This window comes from Coregonus lavaretus (assembly GCF_964263955.1).
Source record: "Coregonus lavaretus genome assembly, contig: HAP1_SCAFFOLD_1648, whole genome shotgun sequence".
Lineage (NCBI taxonomy): Eukaryota > Metazoa > Chordata > Actinopteri > Salmoniformes > Salmonidae > Coregonus > Coregonus lavaretus.
The window spans coordinates 1-24318 of NW_028161616.1; the positions used below are offsets into that span (position 1 = coordinate 1).

Genomic DNA, 24318 nt, shown 5'->3' on the forward strand with positions numbered 1-24318 from the left:
GCCGGAATTCTTACTGGTTGGTAGGTGATCAAATACTTATGTCATGCAATAAAATGCAAATGAATTACTTAAAAATCATACAATGTGATTTTCTGGATTTTTGTTTTAGATTCTGTCTCTCACAGTTGAAGTGTACCTATGATAAAAATGACAGACCTCTACATGCTTTGTAAGTAGGAAAACCTGCAAAATCGGCAGTGTATCAAATACTTGTTCTCCCCACTGTATATCTCACTGGTCATTCCCAAAGCCAACACCTCCTTTGGCCGCCATTCCTTCCAGTTCTACATTTACATAACATTTACGTCATTTAGCAGACGCTCTTATCCAAAGCGACTTACAAATTGGTGCATTCACCCTATAGCCAGTGGGATAACCACATTACAATATTTTTTTTTTTCTTTTTTTTTTTTTTGGGGGGGGGATTACTTTATCCTATCCCAGGTATTCCTTAAAGAGGTGGGGTTTCAAATGTCTCCGGAAGGTGGTGAGTGACTCCGCTGTCCTGGCGTCGTGAGGGAGCTTGTTCCACCATTGGGGTGCCAGAGCAGCGAACAGTTTTGACTGGGCTGAGCGGGAACTATGCTTCCGCAGAGGAAGGGGAGTTCTCTGCTGCCAATGACTGGAACGAATTGCAAAAATCTCTGAAGCTGGAGACACTTATCTCCCTCACTAACTTTAAGCATCAGTTGTCAGAGCACCTTACCGATCACTGCACCTGTACACAGCCCATCTGAAATTAGCCCGCCCAACTACCTCATCCCCATATTGTTATTTATTTTGCTCTTTTGCACCCCAGTATCTCTATTTGCACATCATCTCTTGCACATCTATCATTCCAGTGTTAATACTAATTGTAATTATTTTGCACTATGGCCTATTTATTGCCTTACCTCCATAACTTGCTACATTTGCACACACTGTATATATATTTTCTGTTATATTTTTGACTGTATGTTTTGTTTATTCCATATGTAACTCTGTGTTGTTGTTTTTAATCGCACTGCTTTGCTTTATCTTGGCCAGGTCGCAGTTGTAAATGAGTTCTCAACTGGCTTACCTGGTTAAATAAAGGTGAAATAAATAAATAAATATTCACCTTATGCAGATCTCATCTTTAAGGGGATTAGCAGTTTAACAAAAAAACACTGATCATCTAGAAAATCACTATATAAATTGAATAAATCAATTACTTGTGGTGTATGATGACGTTCTTGACAGGAACGATATCTGTTGTTCCCTGATATGATCTCTTCTTCCAGAGACTGAACTTGATGTGGTACGCCTCTGGTTTGGGCCTAGATAGAGAGAGATAGAGAGAGAGAGAGATGGAAAGAGAGCGAGAGAGAGAGAGAGAGAGAGGAGAGAGATAGAGAGATAGAGAGGAGAGAGAAAGAGAGAGAGATAGAGGAGGGAGAGAGAGAGAGAGAGAGAGAGAGAGAGAGAGAGAGACAGAGAGAGAGAGAGAGAGAGAGATGGAAAGAGAGAGATTGAAAGAGAGCGAGAGAGAGAGAGAGGAGAGAGATAGAGCGATAGAGAGGAGAGAGAAAGATAGAGGAGAGAGAGATAGAGAGAGAGACAGAGAGAGAGAGAGAGAGACAGAGAGAGAGAGAGAGAGAGAGACGGAGAGAGAGAGAGAGAGAGAGAGAGAGAGAGACAGAGAGAGACAGAGAGAGACAGAGAGAGAGAGAGTGGAGAGAGAGAGATCAACCCTGCCCCAAAACACATACACATGCATGACCACCCCCCCACCCCTATCTGTACAGTACAGTACCTACCTGACACAGTGAGCGGCGGTCAGGACCCAACATCCCCCGATGTATGTACCCCCACAGTCGATTTTACCCCGCTCCTGTATCGCCACCTGCCATTGGATCTGAGTCTACGGGTCAGAGATTATCGGTCAGGGGCTAGAGGTGAAATGGGCTCAAACATCCGGAGTGAATGTGTGTTTGAAGAGTGTGTGTGTGACTCACTGGTTGGGCCGGCACTCCTCCCACCACTCGTTTCTGCCTTCCCCTGCTTCTCTCTCTGCTCTCCTCTATGACTGTAGTGTTGGGGATGCCACAATGTATCTTCACTTCTTGAAAATCTCTGGCTGCTTTCACCTCTACAACACAACATGACAAAAAAATACTACATGAATAGTAGAATATTACTGTAACTCCCTGGTTACTTTCAGATTTTTTTCTAGCACTGAATTGGTGACTGTTGCATGTGGGACATACTTTGAAGACGGTGCGACGTGTGAGAGAGTGAAGGGAGGGGGGAACCGCGAACTCTGAGCTGGCAACACTTGCTAAATCGTCAATTTGAAGTGATCGACAGTTAGGAACCCCGACCACCGTGAGGACAGCGAGGGATTTGGTCGTATGTACTTTGCTCGGACTGAGAGGATCAACTGCCATCAACAGGCTGCATCTTTCTGCCTCTCCACTGTCATGAGTAGTATTGGATTCAGGAGGAAGGTGAGTTTACACTAGGTTATTTTGTTTTGTTTTATTTGCTTAAAGGGACCCCCATTTTAAATATATATGAGCACTAGCGTCCTAGTATTGAATCCTGGTACCAGGTATAGAAACTAAATAGAAACGAAATGTCTATATTGGGAATTGAAAGGTGTAGTTAATAATTGTTGGTTCATAATATGAGTCAAGCTTGAGCTTTTTAAAATAAAAACTGAATTGATTGAAAATGGTTTAACGTGTCGTTTCTGCTTATTCTTTATCAATTAATTCCCAAAACTGGCTGAAAGACCATGAACTCTGCATTAATGAGCTACATTTGCTTTAAACCACATATGAAAACGATATATACACATTTTGAAAGCTGAGAAACAGATCTTTCAAATGATATGACATACAATAGCACCACATCAATCAAATGGTAATCAGCCAAAGAACAAACACTTGTGAAAATGTGTATCTTATTGTCACGCCCTGGCTCGGGGGACTCTCTTATGTTAGGCCAGGGTGTTAGTTTCTATGTTTTGTGTTGTAGGTTGTGGGTCTAGTTTGATTATTTCTATGTTGGCCTGAGTGACTCCCAATCAGAGGCAACGAGTGTCAGCTGTCAGCTGGTTGTCTCTGATTGGGAGCCATATTTAAACAGTTGGCTTTTCTTTCGTGTTTGTGGGATTTTGTTTCGAGTTGGTTGTGTGTTACCGTGTACTGTCACGTTTCCGTCTTTTGTTGTTTTGATCACGTTTTCGCTAAATAAATGAGTATGTTTGCCTGCAACGCTGCGCCTTGGTCCTCCTCATTGGTAGACGAGCGTGACACTTATACGCAAATTAAAGCTTTTTCCCCAAACAACTGCCATTTATCCAACTTTCTAATGAAGATGGAGAAACACTTAGAGCATATTTAATTCTTCCTTATTCTGTTAGGCTTGAAAATCAAAAATCAGAATAGTAAAACATTTTACTGTGAATAAGTTAAATAAGTTTTAGTGACCGGTGGTATTTTTCTAGAATTCTATGGAATGTTCTGTGATCAGACAATTTATCTGGATAGTATATTTAACACATATCTGCACCAAAAACAAATGACATTTGGTCTTAAATATGATTAGGAACCAGTAATATAATATGAATAAAACTAGAACTGCATTCTACAAAATATCACACGCACCTTGAACCCTCACCTTTGGTGAGTTTTGGTCATAAGGCATATTATAACAATAATTGTATTTTACAACTTCCATTTATTCTGTACATACATTCCCAATGCAATAAAATACAAATTAATTACTTAAAAATCATACAATGTGATTTTCTGGATTTTTGTTGTAGATTCCGTCTCTCACAGTTGAAGTGTACCTATGATAAAAATTACAGACCTCTACATGCTTTGTAAGTAGGAAAACCTGCAAAATCGGCAGTGTATCAAATACTTGTTCTCCCCACTGTATATTTATAAAAAAAATGTTTTACCCCATTTCCTCCCCAATTTCGTGATATCCAATTGGTAGTTACAGTCTTGTCCCATCGCTGCACTGCTTATTGACACACTGCTCGCTTAACCCAGAAGCCAGCCGCACCAATGTGTCGGAGGATCCAAGGTCAGCTTGCAGGCGCCCGGCCCGCCACAAGGAGTCACTAGAGTGCGAAGGTACGAGGACATCCCGTCCGGCCAAACCCTCCCCTAACCCGGACGACGCTGGGCCAATTGTGCGCCGCCTCATGGGTCTCCCGATCACAGCCGGCTGTGACACAGCCTGGGATCGAACCCGGGTCTGTAGTGATGCCTCATGGGTCTCCCGATCACAGCCGGCTGTGACACAGCCTGGGATCGAACCCGGGTCTGTAGTGACGCCTCAAGCACTGCGATGCAGTGCCATGGAACGCTGCGCAACTCGGGAGACACCTGACATGCTACATTACGCGTTAACTTGATGTATTTAGCTAGCTACAGTATTGTTCCCCTTTAATCTGTGGTATCATAGCTAGCCTGGCTCGCTAGCGTTATCAAATAATGTTGTATAACCAGAGATAGCTACTAGCTTATACCAGGTATTTTGTATACATCTGGCCCTTCATTGGACACTGTGTTAACAAACCTCCAAACGAGCTTCAAATCCTTCAGTAGCCTCCAACTGCTCTTAAACACTAGTAAAACTAAATGCATGCTTTTCAATCGAACGCTGCTGGCACCCGCCCACCCGACTAGAATCACCACTCTCGACGGGTCTGACCTAGAGTATGTGGACAACTACAAATACCTAGGTGTCTGGTTAGACTGTAAACTCAACTTCCAGACTCACATAAAGAATCTCCAATCCAAAGTTAAATCTAGAATCGGCTTCCTATTTCGCAATAAAGCCTCCTTCACTCATGCTGCCAAACATGCCCTCGTAAAACTGACTATCCTACCGATCCTTGACTTCGGCGATGTAATTTACAAAATAGCCTCCAACACTCTACTCAGCAAATTGGATGTAGTCTATCACAGTGCCATCCGTTTTGTCTCCAAAGCCCCATACACTACCCACCACTGTGACCTGTACGCTCTTGTTGGCTGGTCCTCACTACATGTTCGTCGTCAAACCCACTGGCTCCAGGCCATCTATAAATCACTGCTAGGCAAATCCCCGCCTTATCTTAGCTCATTGGTCACCATAGCAGCACCCACCCGTAGTCTGCGCTCCAGCAGGTATATCTCACTGGTCATCCCCAAAGCCAACACCTCCTTTGGCCGCCATTCCTTCCAGTTCTCTGCTGCCAATGACTGGAACGAATTGCAAAAATCTCTGAAGCTGGAGACTCTTATCTCCCTCAATAACTTTAAGCATCAGTTGTCAGAGCACCTTACCGATCACTGCACCTGTACACAGCCCATCCGAAATTAGCCCACCCAACTACCTCATCCCTATATTGTTATTTATTTTGCTCTTTTGCACCCCAGTATCTCTATTTGCACATAATCTCTTGCACATCTAGCATTCCAGTGTTAATACTATTGTAATTATTCTGCACTATAGCCTATTTATTGCCTTACCTCCATAACTTGCTACATTTGCACACACTGTATATATATTTTCTGTTGTATTTCTGACTTTATGTTTTTTTTTTACCCCATATGTAACTCTGTTGTTTTTATTGCACTACTTTGCTTTATCTTGGCCAGGTCGCAGTTGTAAATGAGAACCTGTTCTCAACTGGCTTACCTGGTTAAATAAAGGTGAAATAAAAAATAAATAAAAATAAATAAATAAATAAAAGGTATCTACCTAGCTAACATACTCACCAACGCCAGTGGTTTGACGGTTAGCAGGCAGCAGAAGTCACCTTGTCGGATGTAATCCATTCCTGGTTATATTGTTGAAATGCATTGGAAAGTTTGCACTTTATGGAAGTCCATTTTCACTCATTTCTTGCAGAGCGAAATGTGTGTGTTGCACCCATATGCAGACCACAACGTGTTGTCTCTGGGCAATTGTGCATCAATGTCAGAGTTCAATTAAGCTGGCCCGGGTTGAACTGGTCTATGAGGGCGGAGCCGGTGTTGGAGGAGCGCTCTGCTCAAATCAAACAGCACCTCTTGGTTATGTTATCAACCAGGCAACATGATCCATCGTTCAGAAACATACAACATCTCTTTTCCACCAATATATATGTTAGAATTTTCAAAATAGTTTTAATTAGGAAGGCAGATTTTATCAAAAGCAATCACTTTGCATGTGAAAACACAGAATCCTACTAATTACTCCACCTACTTCACTTTTGTTTTAAGCCGACTTCGCCATCGGCCAGAACGGGAGGCAGCCCGGTTCCAAAACGAATGCAATCACTTTTCACCCGGTGCAAACTACGGCTACCCGGGAGGTGCAAACTACGGCTACCCGGGAGGTGCAAACTACGGCTACCCGGGAGGTGCAAACTACGGCTACCCGGGAGGGGCAAACTACGGCTACCCGGGAGGTGCAAACTACGGCTACCCGGGAGGTGCAAACTACGGCTACCTGGGAGGTGCAAACTACGGCTACCCGGGAGGTGCAAACTACGGCTACCTGGGAGGTGCAAACTACGGCTACCCGGGAGGTGCAAACTACGGCTACCTGGGAGGTGAAAACTACGGCTACCCGGGAGCCTTGGCCAGCCTAATAGAATCCCCTCACTGGCAGAAGTGGGCATGTAACCCAACCCCACAGTAAGTCGTGACAAACTCACTTACAAAACTCTGTTTTGGACAAGACTGACTTCATTACCAAAATGATCTGTAGCCCATTTAGACACTGGAATAAATCTTTCTGACTTATATCGATGCCACGTAGGCCGTTTAAAACCAGAGGAGTTGGTTCTAAGTGGCAGTTGACCTTTAATAGTTGGTTCTAAGTGGCAGTTGACCTTTAATAGTTGGTTCTAAGGGGCAGTTGACCTTTAATAGTTGGTTCTAAGGGGCAGTTGACCTTTAATAGTTGGTTCTAAGTGGCAGTTGACCTTTAATAGTTGGTTCTAAGTGGCAGTTGACCTTTAATAGTTGGTTCTAAGGGGCAGTTGACCTTTAATAGTTGGTTCTAAGTGGCAGTTGACCTTTAATAGTTGGTTCTAAGTGGCAGTTGACCTTTAATAGTTGGTTCTAAGTGGCAGTTGACCTTTAATAGTTGGTTCTAAGGGGCAGTTGACCTTTAATAGTTGGTTCTAAGTGGCAGTTGACCTTTAATAGTTGGTTCTAAGTGGCAGTTGACCTTTAATAGTTGGTTCTAAGTGGCAGTTGACCTTTAATAGTTGGTTCTAAGTGGCAGTTGACCTTTAATAGTTGGTTCTAAGGGGCAGTTGACCTTTAATAGTTGGTTCTAAGTGGCAGTTGACCTTTAATTGTTGGTTCTAAGTGGCATTTGACCTTAAATAGTTGGTTCTAAGGGGCAGTTGACCTTTAATAGTTGGTTCTAAGGGGCAGTTGACCTTTAATAGTTGGTTCTAAGTGGCATTTGACCTTTAATAGTTGGTTCTAAGGGGCAGTTGACCTTTAATAGTTGGTTCTAAGTGGCATTTGACCTTTAATTGTTGGTTCTAAGTGGCATTTGACCTTTAATAGTTGGTTCTAAGGGGCAGTTGACCTTTAATAGTTGGTTCTAAGGGGCAGTTGACCTTTAATAGTTGGTTCTAAGTGGCAGTTGACCTTTAATAGTTGGTTCTAAGTGGCAGTTGACCTTTAATAGTTGGTTCAAAAAGGCAGTTGACCTTTAATAGTTGGTTCTAAGGGGCAGTTGACCTTTAATAGTTGGTTCAAAAAGGCAGTTGACCTTTAAGGGTGTAGTTCGCTATACAGTATAGTTCAATTATATTTCCTAGAAGCTAAACCATATATTTTTTAGGGATATACACTGCTCAAAAAAAATTAAGGGAACACTAAAATAACACATCCTAGATCTGAATGAATGAAATAATCTTATTAAATACTTTTTTCTTTACATAGTTGAATGTGCTGGCAACAAAATCACACAAAAATTATCAATGGAAATCAAATGTATCAACCCATGGAGGTCTGGATTTGGAGTCACCCTCAAAATTAAAGTGGAAAGCCACACTACAGGCTGATCCAACTTTGATGTAATGTCCTTAAAACAAGTCAAAATGAGGCTCAGTAGTGTGTGTGGCCTCCACTTGCCTGTATGACCTTCCTACAACGCCTGGGCATGCTCCTGATGAGGTGGCGGATGGTCTCCTGAGGGATCTCCTCCCAGACCTGGACTAAAGCATCCGCCAACTCCTGGACAGTCTGTGGTGCAACGTGGCGTTGGTGGATGGAGCGAGACATGATGTCCCAGATGTGCTCAATTGGATTCAGGTCTGGGGAACGGGCGTGCCAGTCCATAGCATCAATGCCTTCCTCTTGCAGGAACTGCTGACACACTCCAGCCACATGAGGTCTAGCATTGTCTTGCATTAGGAGGAACCCAGGGCCAACCTCACCAGCATATGGTCTCACAAGGGGTCTGAGGATCTCATCTCGGTACCTAATGGCAGTCAGGCTAACTCTGGCGAGCACATGGAGGGCTGTACGGCCCCCCAAAGACATGCCACCCCACACCATGACTGACCCACCGCCAAACCGGTCATGCTGGAGGATGTTGCAGGCAGCAGAACGTTCTCCACGGCGTCTCCAGACTCTGTCACGTCTGTCACATGTGCTCAGTGTGAACCTGCTTTCATCTGTGAAGAGCACAGTGCGCCAGTGGCGAATTTGCCAATCTTGGTGTTCTCTGGCAAATGCCAAACGTCCTGCACGGTGTTGGGCTGTAAGCACAACCCCCACCTGTGGACGTCGGGCCCTCATACTACCCTCATGGAGTCTGTTTCTGACCGTTTGAGCAGACACATGCACATTTGTGGCCTGCTGGAGGTCATTTTGCAGGGCTCTGACAGTGCTCCTCCTGCTCCTCCTTGCACAAAGGCGGAGGTAGCAGTCCTGCTGCTGGGTTGTTGCACTCCTACAACCTCCTCCACGTCTCCTGATGTACTGGCCTGTCTCCTGGTAGCGCCTCCATGCTCTGGACACAACGCTGACAGACACAGCAAACCTTCTTGCCACAGCTCGCATTGATGTGCCATCCTGGATGAGCTGCACTACCTGAACCACTTGTGTGGGTTGTAGACTCCGTCTCATGCTACCACTAGAGTGAAAGCACCGCCAGCATTCAAAAGTGACCAAAACATCAGCCAGGAAGCATAGGAACTGAGAAGTGGTCTGTGGTCACCACCTGCAAAACCAGTCCTTTATTGGGGGTGTCTTGCTAATTGCCTATAATTTCCACCTGCTGTCTATCCCATTTGCACAACAGCATGTGAAATGTATTGTCAATCAGTGTTGCTTCCTAAGTGGACAGTTTGATTTCACAGAAGTGTGATTGACTTGGAGTTACATTGTGTTGTTTAAGTGTTCCCTTTAGTTTTTTGAGCAGTGTATTACTTATTAGGTGGAGGTACTGCACCAGTTTATTTATGAATAAATATTTATATATATATATATACACTACACACATACTACACATATAATACTCACATACTTCTGTGTCACACCCTGATCTGTTTCACCTGTCTTTGTGCTTGTCTCCAACCCCTCTAGGTGTCGCCCATCTTCCCCGTTATCCCCTGTGTATTTATACCAGTGTTTTCTGTTTGTCTGTTGCCAGTTCGTCTTGTCTCGTCAAGCGTGTTTTTACTCCTGTTTCTCTCTAGATCCTGTTTTTCCGGTTCTGCCTGCCCCTGAGCCTGCCTGCTGTTCTGTACCTGTCTGACCCTGCCCTGGATTACTGACCTCTGCCTGCCCTTGACCTGTCGTCTGCCTGCCCCCTGTTTTGTTAATAAACATCTGTGATTCGAACTGTCTGCATCTGGGTCTTATCCTGAGTTCTGATACTTCTGCCTACTTACAGACTGTAACACACATACAGTGCCTTCAGAAAGTGACTTTTTCCACATTTTGTTGTGTTACAGCATGAATTTAAAATGGATTAAACAGAGATGTTGTGTCACTGGCCTACACACAATACCCCATAATTTCAAAGTGGAATTATGTTTTTAGAATTTTGTTGAAATAAATAAAAAATGAAAATCTGAAATGCCTTGAGTCAATAAGTATTCAACCCCTGTTTAACATGATTTCTGAATGACTACCTCATCTCTGTACCCCACACATACAATTATCTGTAAGGTCCCTCAGTCGAGCAGTGAATTCCAAACACAGATTCAACCACAAAGACCAGGGAGGTTTTCCAATGCCTTGCAAAGAAGGGCACCTATTGGTAGATGGGTCAAAATAAAAAAGCAGACATTGAATATCCCTTTGAGCATGGTGAAGTGATTAATTACACTTTGGATGGTGTATCAATACACCCAGCCACTACAAAGATACAGGCATCCTTCCTAACTCAGTTGCCGGAGAGGAAGGAAACCACTCAGGGATTTCACCATGAGGCCAATGGTGACTTTAAAACAGTTACAGAGATTATTGGCTGTGATAGGAGACAACTGAGGATGGATCAACATCATTGTAGTTACTCCACAATACTAACCTAAATGACAGAATGAAAAGAAGAAAGCCTGTACAGAATAAAAATAACAGGGCACTAAAATAAAACTGCAAAAAAATGTGGCAAAGAAATTAACTCTATGTCCTGAATATAAAGCATTATGTTTGGGGCAAATCCAACACAAAACATCACTGAGTACTACTCTATTTTCAAGCATGGTGGTGGCTGAGAGACAAATTCACCTTTCAGCAGGACATTAGTGTCACGACTTCCGCCGAGGCTGCCCCGCCTCCTGGTTCGGGCAGGCTTCGGCGTTCGTCGTCACCGGAGTACTAGCTACTGCCGATCCCATTCTCATCACTCCACTTGTCATGTCTTGTCAATCACACACACCTGGTGCTCTTTCCCCTAATTAGTGTGTGTATAAGTGTTACCTCTGTTCCCCTTGTCTTTGTGAGTGATTGTTTATTGTGAGAGTGAGGAGCTCGGTTGAGCTACTCTTCTATATGTACTTGCCAAGGTGGAATGTTTCCCTTGTTATAGTTTCGTGTTTACGCTGGGAGTGTTTGATTTATGTAAACGGAATAAACTCTGGACTTCGGTGTTTTACCTCCTGCGCCTGACTCCTTCATTCACACCTCGCCACAGAATCACTCATCTGATCTGATATGGAGTCAGCAGGAGAAGACCGCATGCCTGGAGTTGTGGCAAGGGTCCAGGAGCTTTCCTCGATGCTGGCCAGCTTGGGGGAAGCGATGGATCGGGTTCTTCAGGTAGTAGAACGCCTGGAGAGGAGAGGACCTGATCTATCGAGACCAGCTGGCCAACCGGGTCCAGCCACCTTCACCCCAGTCCCTTGTGGGATCCAGATATCCCGGGCCACTGGAGTTTGATGGGGCGGCAGCGCGATGTAAGGGATTTATGCTCCAACTCTAGCTGTATTTCTCCAGCATCAGGCCGGCACCACTGGAGCGGGAGAAGGTATCCGTCCTCATTTCCTGCCTTTGTGGGAGAGCCCTGGAGTGGCATCACGGCAACAAAAAAAAACGGCCCGAAAGAGGCGAGCAAACTCCCCGTAGTCCTCCAACACGGCACCTCTCTCGTTCCACACCACGTTGGAGGACTACGGCAAGTTTGCTCGCCTCTTTCGGGCCGTTTTTGATCACCCGCCTGAGGGTCGAGAGGCGGGCGAACGACTGGTCCATCTGAGGCAGGGGACGAGGACCGCACAGGACAAAGCGCTGGAGTTCCGGACACTGGCAGCGGGGTCCGGGTGGAACGAGCGGGCCCTGATCGACCATTTCCGGTGCCACCTAAGGGAGGACGTCCGACGGGAGCTAGCCTGCCGTGATGCCATGCTATCGTTCTTCCAACTGGTGGACATGGCCATCTGGCTGGACAATCTGCTAGCAGCCAGAGGACGTCCTGGTAGGGGTCTGCCTGTTCCCACTCCGGACGACTTTGACCCCGAGCAGATGGAGCTGGGGGGAGCCACCGGTCGAGAGAGCGCAGGAGGTCAGCGACAGTGCCACTCTGGTGGCACGAAGGGACAATCCACCTCACGTCGCAGTCAACGTTCTTTTGGGTCTGGAGGCGGTAGGCAGGGTACTCACGCATCACCCCAGGTAACGAACACCCAAACTTGTTCAGAGCCCTTTGCGGCGCACTGTCCCTATCTATCTCCTTTCCCGATCACCTGGTAGTTTCCTAGTGTAGGGCGCTAGTCGATTCAGGCGCAGCTGGGAACTTTATGGACAGGGCATTTGCACGCCATCAAGGCATTTCATTGGTTTCCCTATCCATTCCACTCCCCATCAGAGCACTTGATAGTTGACCATTAGGGTCTTGGTTGGTTAAGGAGGTTACTGTACCAGTCACCATGATTACGCAGGAGACGCATGTTGAGCAGATCACCTTTATGATTATTGAGTCTCCTGCTTACCCTGTAGTCTTGGGTATCCCATGGTTAGCCCTTCACAACCCCAATTTCTCATGGCCGCAGAAGGTTCTTACAGGGTGGTCGCGTGAGTGTCCGGGTAGGTGTCTAGGTGTTTCCGTTGGTGCGACCACGGTGGAAAGTCCAGACGGTACCCCCACCGTGCGCATTCCCCCCGAATACCATGATCTGGCGCTCGCATTTTCCAAGACACAAGCGACAAAATTACCACCTCATCAGGAGGGGGATTGCGCGATAAACCTTCGGGTAGACGCTGTACCTCCCAGGAGTCATGTGAATCCCCTGTCACAGGCTGAAACGGAGGCTATGGAAACATACGTCACCGAGTCCCTGCGCCAGGGGTATATACGTCCCTCCACTTCACCTGCCTCCTTTAGTCACACCTCGTCACAATTAGCCTAAAACACAAGGCCAAATATACACTGGCGTTGCTTACCAAGATGACACCGAATGTTCCTGAGTGGCCTAGTTACAGTTTTGACTTAAATCGGCTTGAAAATCTAAAATCTAAAGTAACACAATAAAATAACAATAACGAGGCTATATACAGGGGGTACCGGTACCGAGTCAATGTGCGGGGGTACAGGTTAGTCGAGGTAATTTGTACATGTAGGTAGGGGTAAAGTGACTATAGATAGATAATAAACAGTGAGTAGCAGTTGTGTAAAAACAAAGGGGGGAGGGTGTCAATCTAAATAGTCTGGGTGGTCATTTGATTAAATGTTCAGCAGTCTTTAGACTTAGCATTCCGGTACCGCTTGCTGTGCGGTAGCAGAGAAAACAGTCTATGACTAGGGTGGCTGGAGTCTATGACCATTTTTAGGACCTTCCTCTGACACCGCCTGGTATTGAGGTCCTGGATGGCAGGAAGCTTGGCCCCAGTGATGTACTGGGCCGTACGCACTACCCTCTGTAGCGCCTTACGGTCAGATGCCAAGCAGGCGGTGATGCAACCGGTCAGGATGCTCTCAATGGTGCAGCTGTATAACTTGCTAAATCTTTTCAGTCTCCATATGGGGAAAAGGCCCTTTTCACAACTTTCTTATTACATTTTTTATGCCTTTTTCTCCCCAATTTCGTGATATCCAATTGGTAGTTACAGTCTTGTCACGTCGCTGCAACTCCCATACGGAATCGGGAAAGGTCGAGAGCCATGCGTCCACCGAAACACGACCCTGCCAAGCTGCACTGCTTTCTTGACACACTGCTCGCTTATCATGGAAGCCAGCCTCACCAATGTGTCGAAGGAAACACCGTCCAGGTGGCGACTGTGTCAGCGTAAATGCGCCCGGCCTGCCACAGGAGTCGCTAGAGCGTGATGGGACAAGGACATCCCGGCCGGCCAAAAACGCTCCCCTAACCCGGACAACGCTGGGCCAATTGTGCGCCGCCTCATGGGTCTCCCGGTCGACACAGATCGTAGTGTAACTGTAGCCCACGACTTTCTTTGTGTGTTTGGGCCATGATAATTTGTTGGTGATGTGGACACCAAGGAACTCCACTACAGCCCCGTCGATGTGAATGAGGGCGTGTTCGGCCCTCCTTTTCCTGTAGTCCACGATCATCTCCTTTGTCTTGTTCATGTTGAGGGAGAGGTTGTTGTCCTGCAACCACTCTGCCAGGTCTCTGACCTCCTCCCTATAGGCTATCTCATCGTTGTCGGTGATCAGGCCTACCATGATCAGGCCTACCACCGTTGTGTCGTCAGCTAAATTAATGATGGTGTTGGAGTCGTGCCTGGCCAAGCAGTCGTGGGTGAACAGGGAGTACAGGAGGGGAACTAAGCACGCACCCCTGAGAGGCCCGCGTGTTGAGGATCAGCGTGGCAGATGTGTTGTTACCTACCCTTACCACCTGGGGGATGCCCATCAGGAAGTCCAGGATCCAGTTGCAGAGGGAGGTGTTTAGTCCCAGGGTCCTTAGCTTAGTGATGAGCTTTGTGGGTACTATGGTGTTGAACGCTGAGCTGCAGTCAATGAACAGCATTCTTACATAGGTGTTCCTTTTGTCCAGGTGGGAAAGGGCAGTGTGTAGTGCGATTGAGATCGGTGGATCTGTTGGGGCGGTATGCGAATTGGAGTGGGTCTAGGTATAGTACAGTATATCCTTCTCATCGGACACATTAAAGAAATAAATATTTGTCCAGTTCGAGGTGAGTAATCGCTGTTACAAACAATGCGACAATCCAGGTATGCAAAACTCTTAGACACTTACCCAGAAAGACTCACAGCTGTAATCACTGTCAAAGGTGATTCTAACATGTATTGACTCAGGGGGTTGAATACTAATCTAATCAAGATATACAGTGCATTCTGAGACGATTCAGACCGCTTCCCCTTTTTCCACATTTTGTTACGTCACAGCCTCATTCTAAAATCAATTAAATAAAATGTTTTCCTCATCAATCTAAACACAATACCCCATAATAGCAAAGCAAAAACAGGTTTTTACACTTTTTTTCAAAATTATGAAAAATAAAAAACATAAATACCTTATTTACATAAGTATTCAGATCCTTTGCTATGAGACTCGAAATTGAGCTCAGGTGCATCCTGTTTCCATTGATCATCCTTGAGATGTTTCTACAACTTGATTGAAGTTCACCTGTGGTAAATTCAATTGATTGGACATGATTTGGAAAGGCACACCCCTGTCTATATAAGGTCTCACAGTTGACAGTGCATGTCAGAGCAAAACCCAAGCCATGAGGTCGAAGGAATTGTCTGTAGATCTCTGAAACAGGATTTTGTCAAGGCACAGATCTGGGGGGTGGGTACCAAAAATGTCTGCAGCATTGAAGGTCCCCAAGAACACAGTGGCCTCCATCATTCTTAAATGGAAGAAGTTTGGAACCACCAAGACTCTTCCTAGAGCTGGCCGCCCGGCCAAACTGAGCAATCGTGGGTGAAGGGCCTTGGTCAGGGAGGTGACCAAGAACTCCAGAGTTCCTCTGTGGAGATGGGAGAACCTTCCAGAAGGACAACCATCTCTGCAGCACTCTACCAATCAGGCCTTTATGGTAGAGTGGCCAGACGGAAGCCACTCCTCAGTAAAAGGCACATGACAGCCCGCTTGGAGTTTGCCAAAAGGCACCTAAAGACTCTCAGACCATGAGAAACAAGATTCCCTGGTTTGATGAAACCAATATTGAACTCTTTGGCCTGAATGCCAAGCCTCATGTCTGGAGGAAACCTGGCACCATCCCTACGGTGAATCATGGTGGTGGCAGAATCATGCTGTGGGGATGTTTTTCAGCGGCAGGGACTGGGAGACTAGTCAGGATCGAGGGAAAGATGAACGGAGCAAAGTACAGAGAGATCCTTGATGAAAACCTGTTCCAGTGTGCTCAGGACCTCAGACTGGGGTGAAGGTTCACATTCCAACAGGACGATGACCCTAAGCACACAGCCAAGACAACGCAGGAGTGGCTTCGGGACAAGTCTCTGAATGTCCTTGAGTGGCCCATTCAGAGCCCGGACTTAAACCCGATCAAACATCTCTGGAGAGACCTGAAAATGGCTGTACAGCGACGCCTCCCATCCAACCTGACAGAGCTTGAGAGGATCTGCAGAGAAGAATGGGAGAAACTCCCCAAATACAGGTGTGCCAAGCTTGTAGCGTCATACCAAAGAAGACTCGAGTCTGTAATCGCTGCCAAAGGTGCTTCAACAAAGTACTGAGGAAAGGGTCTGAATACTTATGTAAATGTAATTGTTCTGTTTTTTTTTTTTTATACATTTGCAAACATTTCTGAAAACCTGTTTTTGCTTTGTCATTATGGGGTGTTGTGTGTAGATTGACAACAACAAAATGTTTTAATCCATTTTAGAATAAGGCTGTAACATAACAAAATGTGGATAAAGTCAAGGGGTCTGAATACTTTTCAAATGCACTATATAATTTTTTTATTTCTTTTTAAAAATGAATAATAATAATGTTTTTCCACTTTGACATTAGAATATTTTTTGTAGATCGTTGCCAAAAAATGACCATTAAATCAATTTTAATCCAACTTTGTAACACAACAACATTTCGAAAAAGTCAAGGGGTTTGAATACTTTCTGAAGGCACTGTACATATTAAATCCGAACTCAAGTTCCTCAGAAGAGAAGGTTACACTACATAAAAACATATTACCAAATGCTAGAAGAAAACATTCTACAAAACAAAACACCGACAACATTAACAAAGACACCACCCTAGAGCAAGGTGGATAAAAACAGAAAAATGCTGGACTTAATTTCATTTTACATTTACATAATTTAGCAGACGCTCTTATCCAGAGCCACTTACAAATTGGTGCATTCAACTTATGATAGCCAGTGGGACAACCACTTTACAATATTTGTTTTGTTATTTTTATTTTATTTGTAATATTTATTTTTTTCAGGTTTTTTTATTTCAAAATTGTTATTTTTTATTTATTAGAGTAAGTTATTATTTCGAAATATAAGATGAAAAATATAAATCTAAAAACGATACGTACCTTGTTTAGGAGACAAGAATTCCGGAACTCTGGAACCTGAAAACAAACACATCATCTTGTCTCATTACACACACCTGGTTCCCATTCCCCCTGATTAGTATGTGTATATATGTGTCCTCTGGTTCCCCCTGATTAGTATGTGTATATATGTGTCCTCTGGTTCCCCCTGATTAGTATGTGTATATATGTCCCCTCTGGTTCCCATTCCCCCTGATTACTATGTGTATATATGTGTCCTCTGGTTCCCATTTCCCCTGATTAGTATGTGTATATATGTGTCCTCTGGTTCCCATTCCCCCTGATTACTATGTGTATATATGTGTCCTCTGGTTCCCATTCCCCCTGATTAGTATGTGTATATATGTGTCCTCTGGTTCCCATTCCCCCTGATTACTATGTGTATATATGTGTCCTCTGGTTCCCCATTCCCCCTGATTAGTATGTGTATATATGTGTCCTCTGGTTCCCATTCCCCCTGGTTAGTATGTGTATATATGTGTCCTCTGGTTCCCATTTCCCCCTGATTAGTATGTGTCTATATGTGTCCTCTGGTTCCCATTTCCCCTGATTAGTATGTGTATATATGTGTCCTCTGGTTCCCATTCCCCCTGATTAGCATGTGTATATATGTGTCCTCTGGTTCCCCCTGATTACTATGTGTATATATGTGTCCCCTGGTTCCCATTCCCCCTGATTAGTATGTGTATATATGTGTCCTCCGGTTCCCCATTCCCCCTGATTAGTATGTGTATATATGTGTCCTCTGGTTCCCATTCCCCCTGATTAGTATGTGTATATATGTGTCCTCTGGTTCCCATTCCCCCTGGTTAGTATGTGTATATATGTGTCCTCTGGTTCCCATTTCCCCCTGATTAGTATGTGTATATATGTGTCCTCTGTTCCCATTCCCCCTGATTAGCATGTGTATATATGTGTCCTCTGGTTCCCATTCCCCCTGATTAGTATGTGTATATATGTGTCCTCTGGTTCCCCCTGATTACTATGTGTATATATGTGTCCCCTGGTTCCCATTCCCCCTGATTAGTATGTGTATATATGTGTCCTCTGGTTCCCATTCCCCCTGATTACTATGTGTATATATGTGTCCTCTGGTTCCCATTCCCCCTGATTAGTATGTGTATATTTGTGTCCTCTGGTTCCCATTCCCCCTGATTACTATGTGTATATATGTGTCCTCTGGTTCCCATTCCCCCTGGTTAGTATGTGTATATATGTGTCCTCTGGTTCCCATTTCCCCCTGATTAGTATGTGTATATATGTGTCCTCTGGTTCCCATTTCCCCTGATTAATATGTGTATATATGTGTCCTCTGGTTCCCATTCCCCCTGATTAGTATGTGTATATATGTGTCCTCTGGTTCCCCCTGATTACTATGTGGAGATGGGAGAACCTTCCAGAAGGACAACCATCTCTGCAGCACTCTACCAATCAGGCCTTTATGGTAGAGTGGCCAGACGGAAGCCACTCCTCAGTAAAAGGCACATGACAGCCCGCTTGGAGTTTGCCAAAAGGCACCTAAAGACTCTCAGACCATGAGAAACAAGATTCCCTGGTTTGATGAAACCAATATTGAACTCTTTGGCCTGAATGCCAAGCCTCATGTCTGGAGGAAACCTGGCACCATCCCTACGGTGAATCATGGTGGTGGCAGAATCATGCTGTGGGGATGTTTTTCAGCGGCAGGGACTGGGAGACTAGTCAGGATCGAGGGAAAGATGAACGGAGCAAAGTACAGAGAGATCCTTGATGAAAACCTGTTCCAGTGTGCTCAGGACCTCAGACTGGGGTGAAGGTTCACATTCCAACAGGACGATGACCCTAAGCACACAGCCAAGACAACGCAGGAGTGGCTTCGGGACAAGTCTCTGAATGTCCTTGAGTGGCCCATTCAGAGCCCGGACTTAAACCCGATCAAACATCTCTGGAGAGACCTGAAAATGGCTGTACAGCGACGCCTCCCATCCAACCTGACAGAGCTTGAGAGGATCTGCAGAGAAGAATGGGAGAAACTCCCCAAATACAGGTGTGCCAAGCTTGTAGCGTCATACCAAAGAAGACTCGAGTCTGTAATCGCTGCCAAAGGTGCTTCAACAAAGTACTGAGGAAAGGGTCTGAATACTTATGTAAATGTAATTGTTCTGTTTTTTTTTTTTTATACATTTGCAAACATTTCTGAAAACCTGTTTTTGCTTTGTCATTATGGGGTGTTGTGTGTAGATTGACAACAACAAAATGTTTTAATCCATTTTAGAATAAGGCTGTAACATAACAAAATGTGGATAAAGTCAAGGGGTCTGAATACTTTTCAAATGCACTATATAATTTTTTTATTTCTTTTTTAAAATGAATAATAATAATGTTTTTCCACTTTGACATTAGAATATTTTTTGTAGATCGTTGCCAAAAAATGACCATTAAATCAATTTTAATCCAACTTTGTAACACAACAACATTTCGAAAAAGTCAAGGGGTTTGAATACTTTCTGAAGGCACTGTACATATTAAATCCGAACTCAAGTTCCTCAGAAGAGAAGGTTACACTACATAAAAACATATTACCAAATGCTAGAAGAAAACATTCTACAAAACAAAACACCGACAACATTAACAAAGACACCACCCTAGAGCAAGGTGGATAAAAACAGAAAAATGCTGGACTTAATTTCATTTTACATTTACATAATTTAGCAGACGCTCTTATCCAGAGCCACTTACAAATTGGTGCATTCAACTTATGATAGCCAGTGGGACAACCACTTTACAATATTTGTTTTGTTATTTTTATTTTATTTGTAATATTTATTTTTTTCAGGTTTTTTTATTTCAAAATTGTTATTTTTTATTTATTAGAGTAAGTTATTATTTCGAAATATAAGATGAAAAATATAAATCTAAAAACGATACGTACCTTGTTTAGGAGACAAGAATTCCGGAACTCTGGAACCTGAAAACAAACACATCATCTTGTCTCATTACACACACCTGGTTCCCATTCCCCCTGATTAGTATGTGTATATATGTGTCCTCTGGTTCCCCCTGATTAGTATGTGTATATATGTGTCCTCTGGTTCCCCCTGATTAGTATGTGTATATATGTCCCCTCTGGTTCCCATTCCCCCTGATTACTATGTGTATATATGTGTCCTCTGGTTCCCATTTCCCCTGATTAGTATGTGTATATATGTGTCCTCTGGTTCCCATTCCCCCTGATTACTATGTGTATATATGTGTCCTCTGGTTCCCATTCCCCCTGATTAGTATGTGTATACATGTGTCCTCTGGTTCCCATTCCCCCTGATTACTATGTGTATATATGTGTCCTCTGGTTCCCCATTCCCCCTGATTAGTATGTGTATATATGTGTCCTCTGGTTCCCATTCCCCCTGGTTAGTATGTGTATATATGTGTCCTCTGGTTCCCATTTCCCCCTGATTAGTATGTGTCTATATGTGTCCTCTGGTTCCCATTTCCCCTGATTAGTATGTGTATATATGTGTCCTCTGGTTCCCATTCCCCCTGATTAGCATGTGTATATATGTGTCCTCTGGTTCCCCCTGATTACTATGTGTATATATGTGTCCCCTGGTTCCCATTCCCCCTGATTAGTATGTGTATATATGTGTCCTCCGGTTCCCCATTCCCCCTGATTAGTATGTGTATATATGTGTCCTCTGGTTCCCATTCCCCCTGATTAGTATGTGTATATATGTGTCCTCTGGTTCCCATTCCCCCTGGTTAGTATGTGTATATATGTGTCCTCTGGTTCCCATTTCCCCCTGATTAGTATGTGTATATATGTGTCCTCTGTTCCCCATTCCCCCTGATTAGTATGTGTATATATGTGTCCTCTGGTTCCCATTCCCCCTGATTAGTATGTGTATATATGTGTCCTCTGGTTCCCCCTGATTACTATATGTATATATGTGTCCCCTGGTTCCCATTCCCCCTGATTAGTATGTGTATATATGTGTCCTCTGGTTCCCCATTCCCCCTGATTAGTATGTGTATATATGTGTCCTCTGGTTCCCATTCCCCCTGGTTAGTATGTGTATATATGTGTCCTCTGGTTCCCATTTCCCCCTGATTAGTATGTGTATATATGTGTCCTCTGGTTCCCATTTCCCCTGATTAGTATGTGTATATATGTGTCCTCTGGTTCCCATTCCCCCTGATTAGTATGTGTATATATGTGTCCTCTGGTTCCCCCTGATTACTATGTGTATATATGTGTCCCCTGGTTCCCATTCCCCCTGATTAGTATGTGTATATATGTGTCCTCTGGTTCCCATTCCCCCTGATTAGTATGTGTATATATGTGTCCTCTGGTTCCCATTCCCCCTGATTAGTATGTGTATATATGTGTCCTCTGGTTCCCATTCCCCCTGGTTAGTATGTGTATATATGTGTCCTCTGGTTCCCATTTCCCCCTGATTAGTATGTGTATATATGTGTCCTCTGGTTCCCATTTCCCCTGATTAGTATGTGTATATATATGTCCTCTGGTTCCCATTCCCCCTGATTAGTATGTGTATATATGTGTCCTCTGGTTCCCCCTGATTACTATGTGTATATATGTGTCCCCTGGTTCCCATTCCCCCTGATTAGTATGTGTATATATGTGTCCTCTGGTTCCCATTCCCCCTGATTAGTATGTGTATATATATGTCCTCTGGTTCCCATTTCCCCCTGGTTACTATGTGTATATATGTGCCCTGTGGTTCCCATTTCCCCCTGATTAGTATGTGTATATACGTGTCCTCTGGTTCCCATTCCCCCTGATTAGTATGTGTATATATGTGTCCTCTGGTTCCCATTCCCCCTGATTATTATGTGTATATATGTGTCCTCTGGTTCCCATTTCCCCTGATTAGTATGTGTATATATGTGTCCTCTGGTTCCCATTCCCCCTGATTACTCTGTGTATATATGTGTCCTCTGGTTCCCCCTGATTACTATGTGTATATATGTGTCCCCTGGTTCCCATTCCCCCTGATTAGTATGTGTATATATGTGTCCTCTGGTTCCCATTTCCCCTGATTAGTATGTGTATATATGTGTCCTCTGGTTCCCATTCCCCCTGATTAGTATGTGTATATATGTGTCCTCTGGTTCCCCCTGATTACTATGTGTATATATGTGTCCCCTGGTTCCCATTCCCCCTGATTAGTATGTGTATATATGTGTCCTCTGGTTCCCATTCCCCCTGATTACTATGTGTATATATGTGTCCTCTGGTTCCCATTCCCCCTGATTAGTATGTGTATATTTGTGTCCTCTGGTTCCCATTCCCCCTGATTACTATGTGTATATATGTGTCCTCTGGTTCCCATTCCCCCTGGTTAGTATGTGTATATATGTGTCCTCTGGTTCCCATTTCCCCCTGATTAGTATGTGTATATATGTGTCCTCTGGTTCCCATTTCCCCTGATTAATATGTGTATATATGTGTCCTCTGGTTCCCATTCCCCCTGATTAGTATGTGTATATATGTGTCCTCTGGTTCCCCCTGATTACTATGTGTATATATGTGTCCCCTGGTTCCCATTCCCCCTGATTAGTATGTGTATATATGTGTACTCTGGTTCCCATTCCCCCTGATTAGTATGTGTATATATGTGTCCTCTGGTTCCCCATTCCCCCTGATTAGTATGTGTATATATGTGTCCTCTGGTTCCCATTCCCCCTGATTAGTATGTGTATATATGTGTCCTCTGGTTCCCATTCCCCCTGGTTAGTATGTGTATATATGTGTCCTCTGGTTCCCATTTCCCCCTGATTAGTATGTGTATATATGTGTCCTCTGGTTCCCATTTCCCCTGATTAGTATGTGTATATATATGTCCTCTGGTTCCCATTCCCCCTGATTAGTATGTGTATATATGTGTCCTCTGGTTCCCCCTGATTACTATGTGTATATATGTGTCCCCTGGTTCCCATTCCCCCTGATTAGTATGTGTATATATGTGTCCTCTGGTTCCCATTCCCCCTGATTACTATGTGTATATATGTGTCCTCTGGTTCCCATTCCCCCTGATTAGTATGTGTATATATGTGTCCTCTGGTTCCCATTCCCCCTGATTAGTATGTGTATATATGTGTCCTCTGGTTCCCCCTGATTACTATGTGTATATATGTGTCCCCTGGTTCCCATTCCCCCTGATTAGTATGTGTATATATGTGTACTCTGGTTCCCATTCCCCCTGATTAGTATGTGTATATATGTGTCCTCTGGTTCCCATTCCCCCTGATTATTATGTGTATATATGTGTCCTCTGGTTCCCATTTCCCCTGATTAGTATGTGTTTATATATGTGTCCTCTGGTTCCCATTCCCCCTGATTACTCTGTGTATATATGTGTCCTCTGGTTCCCATTCCCCCTGATTAGTATGTGTATATATGTGCCCTCTGGTTCCCATTTCCCCCTGATTACTATGTGTATATATGTGTCCTCTGTTCCCCATTCCCCCTGATTAGTATGTGTATATATGTGTCCTCTGGTTCCCATTCCCCCTGATTAGTATGTGTATATATGTGTCCTCTGGTTCCCCCTGATTACTATGTGTATATATGTGTACTCTGGTTCCCATTCCCCCTGATTAGTATGTGTATATATGTGTCCTCTGGTTCCCATTCCCCCTGATTATTATGTGTATATATGTGTCCTCTGGTTCCCATTTCCCCTGATTAGTATGTGTTTATATATGTGTCCTCTGGTTCCCATTCCCCCTGATTACTCTGTGTATATATGTGTCCTCTGGTTCCCATTCCCCCTGATTAGTATGTGTATATATGTGCCCTCTGGTTCCCATTTCCCCCTGATTACTATGTGTATATATGTGTCCTCTGTTCCCCATTCCCCCTGATTAGTATGTGTATATATGTGTCCTCTGGTTCCCATTCCCCCTGATTAGTATGTGTATATATGTGTCCTCTGGTTCCCCCTGATTACTATGTGTATATATGTGTCCCCTGGTTCCCATTCCCCCTGATTAGTATGTGTATATATGTGTCCTCTGGTTCCCCATTCCCCCTGATTAGTATGTGTATATATGTGTCCTCTGGTTCCCATTCCCCCTGGTTAGTATGTGTATATATGTGTCCTCTGGTTCCCATTTCCCCTGATTAGTATGTGTATATATGTGTCCTCTGGTTCCCATTCCCCCTGATTAGTATGTGTATATATGTGTCCTCTGGTTCCCCCTGATTACTATGTGTATATATGTGTCCCCTGGTTCCCATTCCCCCTTATTAGTATGTGTATATATGTGTCCTCTGGTTCCCATTCCCCCTGATTAGTATGTGTATATATGTGTCCTCTGGTTCCCATTCCCCCTGATTAGTATGTGTATATATGTGTCCTCTGGTTCCCATTCCCCC

At 44.2% G+C, this 24318-nt stretch overlaps 1 protein-coding gene across 1 annotated transcript in view; it reads right to left on the minus strand.

The window, feature by feature from the left end:
* Window positions 1-1173: 1173 nt before the first annotated feature.
* Window positions 1174-24318, minus strand: part of LOC311120339 (complement factor I-like) — a 75332-nt gene continuing 52187 nt past the window's right edge. The window contains exons 8-11 of the mRNA XM_084194960.1: window positions 19849-19884; window positions 1977-2110; window positions 1779-1882; window positions 1174-1298 (exon numbers count right to left, since the gene is read on the minus strand). Of these exons, the coding sequence (XP_084051086.1) occupies window positions 1190-1298; window positions 1779-1882; window positions 1977-2110; window positions 19849-19884 (383 nt within the window). The 3' untranslated portion in view covers window positions 1174-1189. The remainder of the gene's footprint in view (window positions 1299-1778; window positions 1883-1976; window positions 2111-19848; window positions 19885-24318) is intronic.